Below are 19,804 nucleotides of genomic sequence, written 5' to 3'. Positions count from 1 at the left end.
TCAATAACCAAATTGAATATTTTCTCTTGAAAAAATTAAAGACACGATAAATACTTGAGTTATTGGATCATATGTGAAGTTTTGCAAATATAATCTTGATGCAAATATAATTTATGTGAACTTATGAATACCAAAAAAAAAAGAAAAAGAAAAAAAAATTAATATCTAAGTATTTGAGGGGAGATAGAGACAGGACTCTTGGAGCATGGGAGGACTGCAACTTGCAACTTTTTATAAAGCATAAAGTCAATGAACAACTAAAAAAAAAAGGAGCCTCATAACAGTATAGAAAATTGGGAAACGAGAAATAACTGATATGCCTAAAGGGTATGACCCAAAATTTTCATATAATAAACATTCATTCTGTTGGGTAATTTACAGTTACACCCTCGTCAAAAAAAATCTAATTTCCATGTTCTAATCATATTGCTCTTCCCAACAACAAAATCTTACTATCTAGCTACAACAAATCATTACAGTGAACCATCCTGTAGTATTGTTTGTGTCAAGCAAAACTCTATTTACCACCCTTCATCCATCTACTAGACATGCAAAAACAATGCATCACAAAGAATAATTTTGCCTTCTCAGAAATCATTTTCTGCTGTCAATAATCTGTGCAAGATAATAATAATGCAAAATGAGTGAATGAGAGTCAAAATGCAAAATTATTAGTAAGAGCATAAAGTATATATGTAAATAACAAAGTGAGTAACAGATAAATAAATAATCAATCCATCAGAACATCACTTCTTATTGCCGAACATAACTCATACCATCATGTTTCTTCTTCAAACTCCTTGCAAATAGCAACAATATAACCAGAAAAGCCACCGCAGCTGCACCTCCTAATATTATAGCAGCTGTTTTCCCTGGATTTTGCCCTGTCATTGCACCAATGGGGAACATATCACAATAGAAGATTAAAATATGATCATGCTTAGCATACTAGCACCTTTTCTTTGAACATTGGAACAATGAATTTAATATGTTTAGGTGAGTGTTTGTAAAACCGATTTTAAATGAAATTAATTTTACAAAATTGATTCTGATTAGAATTGATTTGGAAGTAAAGTGATTTATATTTGAGAGTTTTTATCCTAAAAGCAAGTTAGAAGTAAACAAATCACGTCTATTTCAATCTGATTTGAAAACATGAACATAATATTACAAAATAGACTAAAGTTTTTTAAATAGACAATGACAATGACAGATTCTTCAAAATTTAGCATGATGTTAAAAACTGATACTTCTCTTTTTCCTCTCAATTTTTGTTACATTCATACCAGTTTGATTCAGCGTGTAGGTGGGTAGGTAGGTTAGGTATCAGATATTATTAGTGATGTTATTACCTGAAGAAGATGAAGAGTATGAAGCTGATGATGAAGATGATGATCTAGAAGGAACCCCATTTGGGTAATAGCTATAACTAATGAAGCACTTGTGCAAAAACACTTGTCCTGAAATAGAGCTACCACATTCAACCTGAGCTCTCTGCACAGCATTCTTCACACACTCTCCACAATCCGAGTCACCAACATCTCCCTCACACTGCCCCATCACATACAAAGACTGGTAGCTGGTAGTGTAGAAGCCATGGCCACTAACCACCCCATTTTCCATCACTGAGAATGCAGTGTCCCTCCTTTCTTCGAACCCTCTCCCAGCAGCATTTGTGGCCCCACAAGTCTTGTACAGCATTTGCATACCTGCACTGACTTAAGGGTGAGTGAGGCCTAAAACAAATTTTAAGATATTTTTATATTGGGCTTTTTGTAGCCTTTTTTACTTTATGAAAACTAATAGTAAAAAAATATTGTTGATGAACCTAAGACTTGAGCTTTAATTGCTTTACCATTAGGTTGAACTTGCGTACCTGAGATTTGGGAGAACCCTGCAACCTCATAGAGAACATAGCATCCAAGAAGTTGGACTCTGGCAGCTGTGGTTTTGCCACAAAGTTTGTCACACAGAACTGGGAGCCTGCTGACACAGTTGTAGCAGTCAGAATTGGTGAGATCCCCTCTGCATTGGAAGAGGCCAGTTATGGTGTTCTGGCCTGAGCCAGAAGTGGTTTTGTAGAACTTGGCTTTGGTGGATTGTGAAACCAATGAGCCAAAGAGTGCTGAAAGTGCCTGGGAGTACACCCCATTTGGATCTGTGAAAGGCTCCTTTGAGCAGCCCTTGTAGACCAAAGTGGAGTAATCAGAAGAAGCAGATTCTGCAACATGGGGTGGCTCAAGAAGAATAGTTATGAACAAAACCGGCAAAAAAGGAAACAGCATTGGTTTCCTAGTAAAACCCATTTTAACTTTGTGTGTGTGTGTCTGTGGGAGGGGGGGTGTTGACGAATCAAATCATGGCAATTTGAGGAAAACTTTCAATGCTCAAAGGCTATTATAATAAGGGGGATCAAGAAATTATTGTAGATTCTTTGGTCTTTTTCTGCTGCTTTTTGCTTCATCAAGAGCTAAAAGGATTTAGCTTTTTTTTTTTTTTTTTGTGGTCGACTCAAAGTTTTCTGGTTTTGTGGCTCGAGAGAGAGAGTTGGGATTCACTTTCCCTTGGATATCCTAAAACCTCAGTAGATGTGCAGATGGGTGAGTTGCATCTACCATCTTTCTCTGTCTCCAATCAGTACAAAACTTTTTTACTAAAATATACCAAATAAAAAAAATACCCAACTAACCCATTCTCCAAATTATTTACCTAATTAAGCCTCCTTTAGTAGAGAGAAGTAAAGACGAAACACAATGAAAAATAACTGAAATGACCCTATCTCGTGTCGTAATGTAACTGAATTCTACTTGGTTAATATTCTTTTTATGTCTCGTGTACTCAATTGTAATGATTCAATAAATGAAGTAATTGTTTCAATCAAATAAAGATTATCATAACATGATAAAGAACTAGATCAACCAATTTTGAATCCTGAAACAAATTAAAATTTTCACTCCTAAATGAACAAGAAAAAAAGTGTAGTATTGTTTTCAGAAAGAAAAAAATGTTGGGTATTTATTTATTTAATATTTTATATGGTATATTTAAGTAACAAAGTCTCGGTACAATGTATAAAGCTAAAAGAATAAAGTGTAGTATAGTTTTCAGAAAGAAAAAAATGTTAAAAAAGTGTAGTGTAGACGTGTAGTATAGTTTTGAAAATGGCGTACTAGTTTTATTATTATTATTATTATTATTTATTTGAACAGAATGGAAATCAAAGTGCTTGAATTAAATAAATGATAAATAGTTATTTTTAAAGCACCGATAAATTCGTTCCCAAAAGATAAAAATTCAAATTTTAGTCTCAAAAGTGTAAAAAGTATGACAAATTTATCTATCAATTAACTTCTGTCTATTATCGTTAATGAAAGAACATACATGATATATTCAGGGATAATTTTATCAAAGTTTTATACATTATGGAACGAAAAATGACTATTTACCCTTAAATAAATAAAACACCAAAAATAATTGATTGTGCACAAAACGTTTGCATTATATAAATAGGGATGCAAAAAATAACAAAAATGTGTTTCCATTAGGTATTTTTTTCACGAAAAATTAATTGTCGGATTAAGTTACTTTTTTTACTAGAATTAATTTTGATACAAATTATATTAATGATGACACACATTATCTTTTTTAACAATAATCAAATTACTTGTTACATAAGTTATCTTTTAATTTTAATTTAAATTAACAATGACGTAAATTACTCTTTTTGATTGTAATCAAAATAATATCATGAATTGATTTGATTACCGTTAATAAAGATAATTTTTATAATAATTAATTTAATTACCTTTATAAATGGTAATTTGTATCCAATTAATTTAATTTCAACTAAAAAAGATATTGAGTACTATTAAAAATGGTAAATTACGTCACAATTAATTTAATTACTTTAAAAAAGGTAACTAGCATTAATAGTTAATAAAAAATTATAAAAACAAAAAAAAATACACAACAAAAATATAATAAGGGTTGTATGTCTCAACAAAGATCACAAATCATATTTTTGTTGTGTATTTATTTTTGTTCTAAAAATACACAATAGAAATGTTATTGTGTATCTCAACAAAGATCATAACAAAATAATGTTTCCTTAGTATATTTAATAAAGGTGAGAAGAAGGAGAGCATGAGTAAAAGAGGAACGGAGAAGGGGTGTGGAGTGTTTAAACAAAGAGGTAAAATTATCTTTTTCAGGGATTTTAAGTTTTATAGGGTCCAAGAGCAATTATGATAAGGGTTAATACTAACACCTTTTATTTAAACCCTTTGGATGAATCCAATTCAATGTACATTTGGATTTAAGTAGGACTATCTTACATTTTTTTTGCAAATGCTACATCCACTCTCCTTTTTTCTAAGTACACTCTTCTCTTTTTTATTTACAAATTTTACTATCATAAATACTCTTTATTCCAAAAAAACCCCTTGTATCATTATTTCAAAAAGTAATTTCCAGAATAATTTTTTACTTTTATTGGTTCCAAAAAGTAAATTTTGCAATGCAAAATCTAAAACAAAATTCTGAAAACTAGTTTCTGGAATATACTAATATAATTCTGGAAACTAATTTTCGAAATACTATTTTAGATTTTGAACTTTAGGAAGTACTTCCTGGAACACAAGATGTAAAATAGTATTTCGAAAACTACTTTTTAGAATTTAAAAATAAATGCATTTCAAAAAGCACTCTATCGAGTTTAATTTTTAATTTTCTTTTATTCACAATTTTATTTCTTTTAATTATGCATAAGTCACAAAAAATGACCACAAACATACTGTGTTTGAGAACTTGATGATGAAAAAACACTAATTTTAGACAAAGAGACAAAACAAGCAAGAAAGACCGAAGTAAAATGTTGAATCATAGGTCATAAAGGGAGTGAGAAGGATGAATGATTCATGAAAGAGAGGGAGATGTTTCATTGCCTTAGAAGGAAAGTATTATAATGGGAGAGGGAGTGTCCAAGTGAGGGAAATAATAAGATTTGAACAAATAAGATCATTTAAGTCATAACTAAGTTAAAATATTTTGTTAGCATGCTGATAATTAGAAGAATTTTAAATTAAGAAAAACAAACTCCACAATTTCATAATAAGATAAAATAAATTATAATTATTTTAATAAATAATTAATTAATTAGGTTGGATGTTACATCCGACATTATGAATTTTGAAGCATATTACTGCATATATGAGAGTTGGGAAACTAAACTCCAATTGTCTACAAGTTAGTGGTGGTGAGCCACTAATCATGTCCATAAATTCAATACATTTCAAACTTAAATTACATTAATTTTTTAGCAAATCACAATAACACTCCCTAAGGTTTACCTAAATTACACATGCACCTCTTTTTTCTAAGCATTCTTTTGACAACTCCTCATCTAAATGAGTTAACTTATGTCAAAAAAATTTAAAGTAAATTACATATATATCCTCGCTTTTTCTTAAAAATATAATGATAAAAGATTATTTTTTAAAAAGATAGAGGTTAATAATTCCACCACCACTAAAGCAAAAACACCGACATTGCATTGACAAACTCAATAACTCAACTGCTCCAAAAGATCAAGAAGCAAGTAGCAATCGTTTCGATTTCAAAATCACATAAGCAGGTAAAAAAACAACAAAACCCACCACCACCAAGGACAAGAAACAAGCCAAAACAACAAATGTAAATCAAGCTCACAATGCAACAACAAATGTAGATCAAACTCACGATGCAACAACAAAAAAGAAACAAAAAACTCCCCATGTGCCACTCTTCCTCGATCGCGACCCCTACCCCCATCGATGTCACATTCACAACTTTCTCAAGGTTGTGGCTCTTGCGAAGCACTATTTCTCCACCAATCCATTTCCAACCAATACCCTAAACGCAACCACTATAGATTCTTCCTAGTTATGAGTTATGCTAGATAAATAATTAGGAAGAAACAAGTATAGTATTCAAATAAGTTCAAATAGAATCATAAACATACAAAGTTTATAATCATCAATTAATACTAAGCATAAAATATAATAGTTGAAAAGTTTAGAAAAGTTTCACGCAAGCACTTTTCTTAGAGTAAAAATGCCTCCACTATACTGATAAAATAAATTAATATGCATGCACTCCTCCCACAAGATATAACAACCCGTTAATCCAATCGAGTGCAGGGAAAGGATCTCGAACCAAAGAACATCATGCTCCAAAACATATGTTGTAGTAATATAATATAATTTTATGAAGGAGAAATAGGCCAATGGTATTTTGTTATAGGTGTGTGCCTCTGGCTATACCTATTTTTCCACAAGAGGAAGCTTTTTATAAGCAACCAAATATGCAACCCAAGTATCACAACGTGCAGTAACAAACTACAATAAACATAACAAAAAAATTTAACGTGCAAAATCCTTTCAAGGATATAAAGACTAAAGACTTAATCAAGCACATTTTTAAAAGATAGGAATAAAGAGATAGGAGATAGTTTCCTATCTTTAGAAAAAAAAACTAAGTAAGAAAGAAGAAAATATATTTACTTTAAATTATAAGAAAATATTTTCCAACAATCTCCCACTAATTTAAAATATAAAGTAAAGACATAATATGATAAAAATATTTTTAATGGAGCATAATACATTGTGTTTATAGTACAAGGAACCTTCCAGGTTTGAGCCTTATACCTAGTGCATACGAACTTTCACCTAAGTAAAATGCAATGACTTGATTGTCTTGAACTACACCTCTTTTACTCAGGCTTTAGAACACAACACAATACAATGTAGGTGTTCATTTGAGTTCTAATTAGTGGTTTTGCGTTACACGATCTTGCACATGTATCTTGTTTCATGTGTCACTTAGAGATTTAGTCCATATCTCACAATGACACTCCTACCATCACAATCACTAGGTGAACCCTCAAATAGTGATCTATGACTACCACCCCCATAATCAATTGTTGTTAGGTTCATTCAGAGGTATTGAAAATGATCTATGATCTTTTTAGTAGATTAAATGTATACCTCACGGAGATTAAATGTACACCTTGCCATAGAAATGAAAATCCAAACAACTCACAAAAATAATAATTTTGGTGTACTTTAGTCAACAAAAATTTATTGTTACCCGTTGAACTTCATTCATTGGATTGTTAATCACACGGATGGATATCCATTATTTTGACTAATTGATGAACTTTAGTCTTATTCTCCTTGGCAACTTAAATATGTATTGAAATGTCAATTCTTTCGTAAGTAGTGGATATGCAAGATTTTAACAAATTTGCCACATATTGAACATCTATAATGAGTTAGCCTCAGTGCAATTGAAACCATGAATGTGGTTTTTCCCATGCAATAGATATGGCAATATGAGAACATGCTTGGAACCAAATAAATATACCAAGAGTATGTAAGAACCAGATAGAGTCCTCAATCAATAATATAGAAATCTCAATATTTCTCTTTGATGGAGTCAATCTTGTGATCAATTTGTTCTTATAAACAAAACATGCACCCATGTTCCAAGTTCTTTCTAGAATGATGAAGATGCCCAATAGCTATAACAACAACAACTCGTAGAAATTCCACAAAGCCCTTGTAGTATAAAATAACTCATTAATTTTTAGGAGCAAATAGAATATGTAGAATAAAAGCATGAGAGTAGGAGCATCAAATTAAATCTCCAATATTTCAGAAGTGTAACTTGACACATTACTACATAAAATAGCAATACATTATGAAGTTAGGGATCTATAATTGTATAACTAATCAATATAGATATAGAGAACACAATTTTCAAATATGAGAAGGACTACTACTAATAAATTATGTAACACACAAGATAATCACACATGATACTATGATGTATAAAAAATAATAACAAGTTGAGACTAAATTACTACATCATTTCACACAAGTAACAATCACTAACAAAATTATGCATGCTTGAGACATGTTGAAAAAGGATGACAACTCATAAAATAATAAGAAAGTTCATGAGGAGAAGTTCATGAGGATCAAGTTATAACCAAAATCAAAGAAAAAGTATATGATATTTTTAACTCAATAATATAAAGCCATAATTTGTTGACATGATTAACCAAATTAAATTAATCACATCATACAAAACCTATAGCAATAAAATACCAAAACCTAAAGTTGATGCACAAGGAATACTAAATCATAGCACTAATTAAATTGGAGAACATTTTTCAACCAATTAAAATCTATCAAACTTCAAATCAACTTAAAACAATATCACATAATCAAAAGCATACATATGATTGTGAAACACAAGACACGAAAGATTCATTATGATAAATAATGATGTTAAGGCATGAAAGATTTAATTCTAAGCCCTTGTACACAAACTACCAACATAAATACATATATGCTACCTCACAGATAAAAGCCTTTGATCAAAATCAAGCAATTGTAGCCACACAATTTTTTTTATTAAATTATACTATTTTGAAGTATTCAAAAAAATATTTATGGAATATTGCAACACCATATCGATGATAGAAACTGAGTGAAAAAGAAGAATTTTGATACTGCATATATACTAAAAAAAAACGTTGGCAGTAATGTATCAATATTGTAACATCACTTTAGTCAAGCATACAAAATATGCCAATATCTAACAAATAATTACAACTCAATATGGCAGGCACAAACAAAGAAATTATAAGTCTCAAGTAAACTTATATATCAACCACAACATTTTTTTAAGGTCAAGACGGCTTATACGTGAGTTTCGTTGCTTGGAAACTCAAATTCAAAAGATAAAGTTTTTCTTTCTTGTTAAGTAAATAATTAGGAAGCCAGAAATGACAAAGTTTATAATAATATTAATACAAAATATAAAATATAATAAAAGAAAAGTTTAAAAAAACTTAAGTTAAAACGCACAAGCATTATTCTTAAAGTGAAAATGTTCTTACTGTAGAATAAATTTATATATATATATACATATATGTTTCTTTTTATGACAACCCATTAATCTAATCGAATGTAAAGAAAGGATCCCCAAAAGAGAAATAGGCTCATGCTATTCTGCTATAGGTGTGTGCTTCTGGTTCTCCCTGCTTTTTCTGTAAGAGGAAGCTATTTATAAGGGAGGGAGGAGCCATCAAATGTGTAGCCCAAGTATCACAACATGGAGGAACAAACAACTACAAATTTTAACGTGCAAAAACTTTTCAATGGGTATAAAGACTAAAAACTTAGTCAAGCACAATTATGAAAGATAAGAATAAAGAGATAGGAGATAGTTTCTTATCTTTAGAGAAAACTGAGAAAAAATAAATAAATTTACTTTAAATTTTAAATTATAAGGAAATATTTTACAATAAGTCGTGTGTGTAGTTGTGTATATTGAGTGTGTATTTGGCTTCACTTTAGGATTTGTGTTCTCAATCTTGAGAATTTATATATTCTTTTGTTTTCCTTCTTCATTTTTGGTGTTGATTCTTGTTGTCTAAGATTGCGTAATATATTTTTGTTTTCCTTCTTGATTATTGTATAAATCTATTGATTTTTTAGTTCTTATTCCCGAAGATTTGTGTATTTTTTCCTAAGATTTCGTTCTATCTTTAGCAATGGAGATTTCAATTACAATTTCAAGAATGAAACATAGTAAGCAAAGAATAAGAAAATAAATGCATTTTTGAGTTTTTTTTTTCCCAAAAGACCACATGCTAATTATGAGCTTTATATTTTAAACGGAATTAACATCGATTCGGCTAAGAGTGATGTGGCTGTAACGAGAAAGGAAAAATTATGGGATTTTCTATAGGCTGAAAAAAAGGAAAAAACATATGTGTAATTTTGATAAACATGAGGGATGTCATTGTAATTTGATTTTATTTTTATCATAAAACTTATTATTAATATTAATTAATAATTATACATATAGATCAAATATAAACATTATACCTTATATTTATATAATATATAAATAATACGAGAGAAAAAAATGTGATTAAAAGAAGAAAATTTATTAAAAATTAATTATTAAAAAATTGATAAATATTTCGTATCATATGGATAAAAAATATACTATTCAAATATATAATATTACATATATTATTATATAATAGGCTAAGTTGTCACGTTTAATAATTATTACAAATATTAAAGCGAAATCATCATTCAACAACCAAATAATTATTAAAAAATCATTATAATGTTAAAATAAAGAAGATAAATATTAATAATTTTACCTTATTATATATTGTTAATATTAATATTAACATATAAAAGTAATTAAATTATATATTGATGGGTTACTAATTTAACATAAAAATAAAACTATCCAGATATTTCACATAAAATTATAACAATATAGAGTAAGTTAATTTTTTTAAAAATATTTTTACCCCGTACGACCAACTATAGTTTTTTTTCTTCTTAAAACCAATGAAAGGGTTAATTAATATTTAATAATTCGTAATCAATATTCAGTTTAATTTATATTTTTCTATCGTCTCTCTAAATTAGGGTTTGCAGTGTGTATATTCTGTTTAATTTCTATTTTTGTATCGTCTTTGCAGTGTGTCGGCCTCTACCTATATATTCCACTCACTACCCAGAAACTAGGGTTTAGCGCCACACTCCAATCGTAGCCGTCGCACTCTGTGTTTTCTGCGCCGTCTCCGATCTCCGACAATGGCGACCCAAATGAGCAAGAAGAGAAAGGTGACTCACTCATTCATACCACAATCAGCCTTCACCAATTGAAATTAAACCTCATCAATTAATAACTATGATTTCAATTTTTTATCGTGTGTTTCTGTGTGCGCAGTTCGTAGCTGATGGAGTGTTCTTCGCTGAACTGAACGAGGTTCTGACAAGAGAGTTGGCCGAGGACGGTTACTCCGGCGTGGAAGTTAGGGTTACGCCGATGCGCACCGAAATCATAATTAGAGCCACCAGAACCCAAGCTGTTCTCGGTTCGTGTGCCCGCGTTCTGTTCTGGAATCTTCTATTTTTCTTTTTTTACCCCTTTGGAATTGAATATTGGAAGTTTTTGGTTTTTTTTTGGTTATTTTGTATTAATAGGTGAGAAGGGAAGGAGAATAAGGGAACTTACCTCTGTGGTTCAGAAGAGGTTCAAGTTTCCCGAGAACAGTGTTGAACTTTATGCTGAAAAGGTCAACAATAGGGGTCTTTGCGCTATTGCTCAGGCTGAGTCTCTTCGCTACAAGCTCCTTGGTGGACTCGCTGTGCGCAGGTGTATATTCATTTTTTAGATGATAAAAATATGTAATTTTTTTTTAAATTGTTTCATTGCGATTCATGTCGTTGTGAAAAACTGTAGAAAATTGCTGTCGCGGTGACTCAAAATCTTCCCAGAAAAACTTTATACTGCATCCATAGTTGTATTCCTGGAGACCGTGTTTTAAAACCTTGATTGCTAGTTGATAAAACACAATTTCTATTGGTGACATTGTTTTTATTTGATTTGACAATTTATTACTGTGCGAAATTAATCTTGTGTTGTTTTTCTTCTTGTATCTATGTTTGATTTTTATTAATAAAGATGCGTTGACATATGTTTGTTTTGATAAACAAAACTTTAGTTTTTAGACCTAATTGTTCCCATTTAAAACATATTTTTAACTAGTAATTGAACAAATACTATTGTTCTTTTTTCCCCCTTTGCACGAATGTTATTTTTCTGTGGGTTTGTGTTTACTTTGTGTAAACTTTCTGTTTCAGGGCCTGCTATGGTGTTTTGAGGTTTGTTATGGAGAGTGGTGCTAAGGGATGCGAGGTTTGTTCTGCAGAAGGGACTTGGGTTTGAAGTTTGTGATATTGGGGTGTTGCTTTGTGTGATGGTTTTGGTTGTTTGGTTTGAGCAGGTCATTGTGAGTGGAAAATTGAGAGCCCAGAGAGCCAAATCTATGAAGTTTAAGGATGGGTACATGATTTCTTCTGGGCAACCTGTCAAAGATTACATTGACTCTGCAGTGAGACATGTGCTCCTGAGACAGGTTTTTTTATCTTCTATTCTTTGTAGATTCTTGATACTATTTATCTCTTTTGGGTTGTTGATTTTACTATGAAAAGATGATGCTAATTGGTATTTTGTTGCTGCCTCATAGGGTGTTCTTGGCATTAAGGTGAAGATCATGCTTGATTGGGATCCTAAGGGGAAACAGGGTCCTAAAACTCCCCTCCCTGATCTTGTCACAATCCATTCTCCAAAGGAGGAGGAGGAATACATCCGACCTGCCCCAGTTTTGGCTGCTAATAATGATATTGAGGTCCCTGTCCCTGTCGCATGAAATGTTATACACTGGAGCAGTAATTCATAGTAGCTGAGTGCCTAGTTTTTCTTGTGCAATGTTTTTTGACAAGTTCAAAATTTTGTAGTTTCTTAAATTTTGAAGAAATTTTCATACTCGGTTACAAGTATTTTAAGTAATTTGTTTTATCTTTTTCATACCCTTTGTCTTATGTAGTTTGAAGTCTTTTGTTTGTGATTCATGTCATTGATACAGTTCTGTGCTATTTTCCTTGTTCTAAGGTAATGTTTGTTAAACAATTTTTGAAGAGCTGGGGAATTTAAAAAATTACAATTCAACTATTTGTTGTTAAAAGGTTAATATAAATGCCTCTATAATAAGATGATTTTTTGTTATTAATTTTGTACTTGCATTCTCTGTAATTTTATCTTTTTTGCTTTATAGTAACACTTGTTGAAGGAATAGGAAGAGTGATGCCTTCCATAACCAAGAACAAAATCATTTTTTTTCCAACAACCCTTTTGGATTGTATTCATATCTACCATTTGGTTTATTATGAATTGGCCTGCCTCTGAATCTTTGCTTCCTAATGATGAGCATAATACAAGGAATGAGATAGATTTGGCTGGTCTTGATTTACCACTGTGACTATGGAATGGTCAGCAAGATACTGGAGCCTGTTTATATGCGTGAAGTCCTTATTTGTGTGGTTACCTTCAGAACATTCTTAAAAAGATGGGAATGAAGCATCAATATTCAGTTGTCTCTTTGTATTTATCAACTATGGCACCGTGATTAGGATAGCTCAAGTCTTTGTATGTCTAGTGTTAATATGTTCCAAAGTGTCACTAGAAAACAATGCACCATGCCCTACATTTTATGTAATCCAATGTGGTGGCAGCACGATGGTCTTGAAAAGGTCTGTTGAAAACAATGCACCGTCGCTGTGTGAAACCACTCCGTGAGTATGTTTGTCGTTGACTGTCCCACCGCCGTCTCCTTCATAAGTTCTTGGGGTCCCTCGTCCTATGTTAGTTGATTATGTTGTTGATGATTGTGAAATCTGCATAATGCATACAAATTGGTAATGCCTATGACTTATTAATCTTTATAACCCTATGATTTATAAGAATTGTTAATTCGTATAATTTTTTAATTTAATATTTAAAGTAATAAATATTTTTAAAAAAAACTATAAATAAGTTAACATTTAAAAAAATATATTTATTTTTTAGTAAATATATTTTTTTTATTTAAATAATTACATTTATTTTATGAAGTTGGTTTTTAATAAAGAAGTTTGTTTATTTAGAAAACAATGTATATATATATATATATATATTGTGATTTAATATTATTTTAAAAATATAAGTAATTTATTTATATTTGGTAATTTGAAAAGTTTTTTATAAATTTGTTAGATATCATTGAATTTCAAATTTTTATTATTATATATTTGACAATTTATTGTAAGAAGAAAATGTAAATTTGTAAATTTAATTTTTTTTATTGATATAGCCATATATATATATATTAGATTGATAGTATTAAATATTGATATAAATAGTGTATGGAAGTTTAAAATTAAAATATTTTGATTAGTTTAAAAAAGTTATTGTGATAGTAATTTGTTGAAAAATGAAATAATGATTTGTTAGAAATAAAAACTAAAATTGTAGTTACATTTTGGTCATTAATTTAACTTTATTAGAATTAGTTATGTGAGTTATATGTATTTGAAAAAATAATTTTTATATGCATTTATGAATATATAAAAGTACTAAAAAAGTTATTTAAAAATAATATATTATTTATTTATGAAATAATAAATACTAATTGATTGAAGTATTTGTTTGAATACTTAAATTGTTATGACTGATTTAATGTGTAGATTATGGTTAGAATCAGACGTTTTGGTTGGACTTTAGACAACATTATAGGAAGAGCCTTAGGGAGAGAAGTGAGTGGTGATGCTGATGAAGCCCTCCAATGGTGAAGATCTATAACATCTGCACGTAGGCAACAGGAAGCTACACATGTTGCTAAGGATGTTCAGTACATGGATCATGCAGCTAACGAGGTCCATGAATAGCCTGAAGAAATAGCTGTTGATGATGTGGTTCCTGATGTCGAGGGTTTTCTAGGCGGATCCTATGACACATTAGTTCTGATTGACTATGTTCATCATGTTGCAGTGACTATTTGGAATGGACAAATATTTATATTTTTAAATAAATAATATTTTCACAAGTATTTGTTATTATTGTTGAAATGATTTAAATTTTTATTTTCAGGAACGTCCTGAGTTGAAGTTATCCTCCCATGGAAGGAAGGTTGAGAAATTTGACAGGCCTGCTCCAGAGATTAAATGCTAAGTCGTTGCCACATGATTAAGTCCTCTAATTGCATGTTTCTTGAACACTGGCGATCAGGGACTTATATCAACTTTTGCGGAGAGGTGGCATAAGAAAACTAGTATTTTCCATCTTACTGTACAAGAGGTGACTATCACCTTCAATGATGTGGCATCGTTGCTTCATCTGCCCATGACAAGCGCCTTCTATAGCTTTGAGGCTCTACATATGGACAAAGTTGTGTTGCTGTTAGTTGAATTGCTTGAAGTTAGTGTAGATGAAGTAAGAGTTTAGATAGTATAATGCCATGAGGCATATGTTCGGCTATTGTGGCTGGAGACATTTATCGTAGCAAATGTGATGTCGCATAGTGGATTGGAGCAACTCGAGTGTATCTGTTGCATCTGGTAGGTTGCACTCTCTTTCCTAACAAGAGTGTCACACACGTGCATGTGGTATTCTTGGACGCCTTTCTTGACCTCACCTAGAGTGGAAGCTACGCATGGGGAGTTGCCTCCCTAGTCCATATGTATAACAATTTGAATGATGCATCTAAGAGTAGCGCTAGACAACTTGCAGGATATATCACACTTTTACAAGTAATTGTGTTGATTTTTTTTTTGTTTTCAAAATATGTGTAGTGTTGGATTTATGAACATTTTCCTTCTGTTACTGAGTCTATTGCTGCTAAAGATTATGATGAGAGGAAACCACGTGCTTGTTGCTGGAATTCTGGGAAGGCATTATCAGTGTCGACATATCGAAAGCGTATAGATAGATTGACGTCTGATGTTGTGTGTTGAATTCCTTATGGTGACCACCGTGCATATAGAGAATTCGAGTTGATTTCATTGTTTTTCGGACACATTCAATGGGATCCATTTGTTGTCCTACACTGACCAGAGTGGCAGTTTGGGTATGTTCAGACCATTCCTCCACACCCTATTGTGTCAACATTATGCATAGAAGATATTGACGATAGATGGATTCAGTTTTCTGAATACCTTGCACCGGTGGGTTAAATATGTGTGTGTCTGGACAATGTGTAGCAAACTACATGGAGTGGTTCTACATGATTTCTCATCCCTTCATGAGTCAGGCATAACCTAGGGATCTACCTAGACATCCACCTGTCATGTACGATGACACATTTGTTGAACCAGATATTCCTCAGCACCCGCTGGCAGCATCAGTTATGGACGAAGCACCTGTAGATGCACCTACTCATGTAGAGTAGCCTCGACATGTTATTCATTTTATTTGAACATGCAATATGTATAAACCTTTTTTGTTGTTGTCAATGTCATAGGAGGCTTGTCAAGCAATAGCTAAAAGGTTGGAATAGTTGCTCAACCTAAGGATAGTGACTGAAGGTACAAAAGCATACAATGTCATGAAAGACTGCCTAAGGATCGCCAGAGGTATGACTGCGGATCACAATTTATATGTTCGGTCGCGACGAAAGCGGCATTAGAAGACGCATGATGACATTTAGAATTTTTTAGGTTTTGTATGATTTTTGTATGCAATATAATTAGACAATGTTTATCATTTAATTTTATTTGAGAACTTTTTTATCTGAGAAATTTTATTTGTGAAATTTTATTTGAGAACTTTTTTTAGATTATTCTTGAAACCCTAGACCATAGGTTGTGAATTAAACCATAAACCCTATATTAGTCACGTAACAATAAACCCTAGGTTTCAAATTAACATCAAACCCTAACTAGTGACGTAACACTAAACCTTAGGTATTAAACCCCCCAAAACCCTAACTTGTGACGCACCACTAAACCCTAATTATTTTAGTAACCCTAAACCCCACATATTCACGTAACACTAAACCCTAATAATGCACATAATACTAAACATTAGGTACTATAGTAACCCTAAACTGTTTGAAAGTTAAGTAAAATAGATAATTATATAAATGTCCAATGAAACACCTATATATTATTGTATTACATGACAATTACATAAGTAACTAAATGTTCATTCTTTACTTAAATCAACATAGTCTATTTTCAACATCAACAAATTTTAGTATTGTTGCATTATACTAATATATGGTGTTGGTCACTGCTTTGCCTGAGAATGACAATGTGTAGACCATAACAACGCTAGAGGTGCTAAGGGATAATGGTCTCTTAGAAATACCTGTTACATATGGACATACACATTCAAATTATTATAACACAATTTAATACATAAATTAAAAAAACATGATTATCATGCATTTACCTGAACAAAATGATTGTCATACATATGACCGATACATATTACGCGATGCACAAAACAATCTGTTGGTGATTGACTTCTAAGAGAAAAAAACGTAATGCTTTGTTGGAGTGAAAGAGAAACAAGGGTGACATTATACCTTGATGCAATCACATGTCCTATGTTGGGTATATCCATCCACTTATCCATGGTAACGTGCATATTACAGTTATAATTACATTTATTTAAACCAAATTTAATCCAAAAAAAATAACAAAAATTATATACCATGGATAATCCATCAACGAGTAGGAACCGCTTTGATTCCTCAAATCTCTCTATGCCATCAAGCATGTTGATATACTCATCAGACCATTTGGCAAGTTCTTTAAGAAAATGGTTGCACACCAAAGACTATGAATCTTCACCTATACCTAATAAGGAAACAATTGCACAATATCCATAGTTACCGTTAGCTTTAACATCAACAATGTTTTCAATGGAATCATGAATGTATGAATGAAATTGATCCAACATCGACATATTCCTTCTTGGAATTGATTGGTCAGATACATTTTACTGAAAAATTACTATTTTGCATAGAATGTAATGCATCAACATACTCCTAGTAAGGCGGATCACGCTTTGTTAATCTTTGATGTTTGATCATCAGATTCTTCTGAGCACCTTTTGTTTTGACCTTTTCTGGAGGATGACACATAGAGTTTAGATTAAGGTAGGCGATTTCCCAAAGTTTACTCTTTAGAGTAACTTTGCCACAAACATTAAGTTCTTTAAACTGCTTGGATGTGGTTTCCATCTCTTCGGTTAGGCTAACTTCGGGCTCAGATATCCCTTGGTATGAAAAACTTAGCCTCCGCCAAAACATATGGATTACACCTAAAGGTATGCTACCGACAACATATCTATCTAACTCGCATGCACAAGGAAGACCATGAGTAGTTCTCATTACACATCCACAATGAGAACTGTCAATACTGGCATAACTCACGCTCATACTCAACAACAATTTGGTTTAAAGCATACCTTGATACCATGCTAAGTAGTTTTTTGTATAAGGTAACTTTAAAAACATGTCCAACCACATGTGTACTTGTCTCAAAAGATGCCTCAATTTCAGTGTGTTGCAGCGTGATCATGTTGTTCATGGCTTCCCAAACACTGCATAGGTCTCCAAGGCTATTCTGTAATAGTCTTTTTAAGGCTCAATGAGCAGATTCAGCCCTGCATATGAAATGCACAAAAAACAATAAACAAAGACAACTATTTTTATCCATTAAGTACCAAACCTAAAGAAAAAAAATTACAATTTTCATACTTGTTTGTTGTTGTGTTTTCTAAGTGCATCACCTTATTCGTCCAAGCTTTAACAAATTTTTCTTTATGGGGAATTATCCATGTTTGGTTAACATAGTCAACAAACATTATCCATGGTGAACAAACAATTTCAAACTTCTTAAGGCACTCATCGAATTCATTCTCAGAAGGATAATCAACCAAACTCTCTCAGGCTTCCATGACATAATCCCAAGCATTTTTTTACCAACCAGGGATTTACACTTTGCCTTCTCATTCTTATCAATGTGAAACCGACACAACATTTTGGTACACTCAGGGAATACAGTTTTCACTGTATTCATCAATGTTAGATCTCTGTCTGTAATAATAACTCCAGGGAGGACATCATGTCTGAGAAAAAGACCTTGAAATCATTTTAGAGCCCATACAACATTATTTAGACATTCACCCTCCAAATAGGAAAAACCAGCAAAGAATGACATCCCTGTTGGTGTGACACCAAAAAAGTCAAGTAATAAGAGCCTATACCTATTTGTTTTGTAGGTACTACCTATCAAAAATACCAAATTATAGGCATTGCATAGCTTCACTGCATCCTGATGACACCAAAAGATATCATGTACAACATCTTCATCCTTTAATATATGCCAATGAATATACTAATCTCATTTAAGAAGCTTCATTAGTTGTTGCATTTCAGTATCACTGCCTCTTATAGAAGAATGGTATGCACTTCTTGCATTGTATATTTACTTGATTGTTATATAACTATTAGCATTGTACTCCTTCAACGTTAGCAGAATATTTCTTGGTTTTCCATTGACTTTGTTATATCAACAATAATAATTTTTCATCCTTAGTCAATCAACCAGCGTATGGATGTCCAACTAATGACTTTGTCATTTCATGATTGTAACTTCCACACATTAACTTCGCCATCCATCATTGACTTTCAACCACTAGTTTCCCACACAACTTAAAGGGACACCTACATTTCCTAGAGTCAATATTTGTTGTTACCAAATCTTTCTTCCTGGTCCTATACTGACCATTTCTTTCACAACCAATTAAGACAAATGACGTCCTTCCTCTCATACCAGTGTTTGTGTTTGACCTCATAATGACTGCCACAAAACTAATTTTCTAAGCAACAGCTCGAACCCAATTCAAAACATCATCACAGGTAGCAAACACCTACAATGCAATCCATACATATTTAGTCTTCAAGATACATTCAATAACATATTTTAACAAAAAAAAATCATATTAATACTTGAGAAGTATTGAAGGCATCAGAATAATCAACATGTTTTGATTTCACACCAGCTTCGTCTTCCTTTTGTTCATTCATATCAACTTCTTCAGACATTATACTGTCATGCATCCATTGATCTTCGTTCATCTTAACAAGACATTCAATTCAATCACAAACAAACGACCCATAACCACACCATACATATACTATCACACAATTTTTTTTTTATTTTTTTACTACATTTAATAATATAAAACATTAAAATTGATAACCATATATATTAAAAAAACCAATAACATCAACTTTTTCTACTTAAAATTCATAACCATATAATACATAAAAAATGACAACCTAACCATATATACTAAAATAAATAATATTATTGAACTTAATTATAATTCATCA

At 31.6% G+C, this 19,804-nt stretch overlaps 2 protein-coding genes across 3 annotated transcripts; one reads left to right on the top strand and one right to left on the bottom strand.

Annotated features, from left to right (window-relative positions):
- Positions 1–284: 284 nt before the first annotated feature.
- Positions 285–2,664, bottom strand: LOC114370238 (plasmodesmata-located protein 2-like). Of its 2 annotated transcripts, XM_028327534.1 has the most exons (4): positions 1,877–2,664; positions 1,353–1,709; positions 777–884; positions 285–615 (listed from the first exon to the last, which is right to left on the bottom strand). In XM_028327534.1, the coding sequence occupies exons 1-4, from the start codon at positions 2,304–2,306 to the stop codon at positions 608–610; spliced, it is 903 nt and encodes a 300-aa protein (XP_028183335.1). In that variant the 5' UTR covers positions 2,307–2,664; the 3' UTR covers positions 285–607. The 2 variants fall into 2 exon arrangements, with proteins under 2 accessions (XP_028183335.1, XP_028183334.1); XM_028327533.1 differs by lacking the exon at positions 285–615 and having other exon boundaries at positions 650–884.
- Positions 2,665–10,505: 7,841 nt separating this feature from the next.
- LOC114372603 (40S ribosomal protein S3-3-like) lies at positions 10,506–12,518 on the top strand. The gene is made up of 6 exons (XM_028330250.1): positions 10,506–10,700; positions 10,807–10,954; positions 11,064–11,235; positions 11,724–11,778; positions 11,867–11,998; positions 12,110–12,518. The coding sequence occupies exons 1-6, from the start codon at positions 10,671–10,673 to the stop codon at positions 12,290–12,292; spliced, it is 720 nt and encodes a 239-aa protein (XP_028186051.1). The 5' UTR covers positions 10,506–10,670; the 3' UTR covers positions 12,293–12,518.
- The last annotated feature ends 7,286 nt before the right edge of the window (positions 12,519–19,804 follow it).

This window comes from Glycine soja, chromosome 10, assembly GCF_004193775.1.
Source record: "Glycine soja cultivar W05 chromosome 10, ASM419377v2, whole genome shotgun sequence".
NCBI classification, from domain to species: Eukaryota; Viridiplantae; Streptophyta; class Magnoliopsida; order Fabales; family Fabaceae; genus Glycine; species Glycine soja.
Note: the sequence above shows the minus strand (reverse complement) of the source record. Positions and strands in the feature narration are given on the sequence as shown.

Bases quoted from the DNA above. Each gene is read 5' to 3' on its own strand.
- LOC114370238 (XM_028327533.1), bottom strand. From the start codon at position 2,306: ATGGGTTTTACTAGGAAACCAATGCTGTTTCCTTTTTTGCCGGTTTTG. The intron at 1,710-1,876 runs GTACGCAAGTTC...AAGTCAGTGCAG, and splicing joins AGGGTTCTCCCAAATCTCAG to GTATGCAAATGCTGTACAAG. The intron at 885-1,352 runs GTAATAACATCA...GTGCAATGACAG, and splicing joins ATACTCTTCATCTTCTTCAG to GGCAAAATCCAGGGAAAACA.
- LOC114372603 (XM_028330250.1), top strand. From the start codon at position 10,671: ATGGCGACCCAAATGAGCAAGAAGAGAAAG. The intron at 10,955-11,063 runs GTTCGTGTGCCC...TTGTATTAATAG, and splicing joins CAGAACCCAAGCTGTTCTCG to GTGAGAAGGGAAGGAGAATA. The intron at 11,999-12,109 runs GTTTTTTTATCT...GCTGCCTCATAG, and splicing joins GACATGTGCTCCTGAGACAG to GGTGTTCTTGGCATTAAGGT.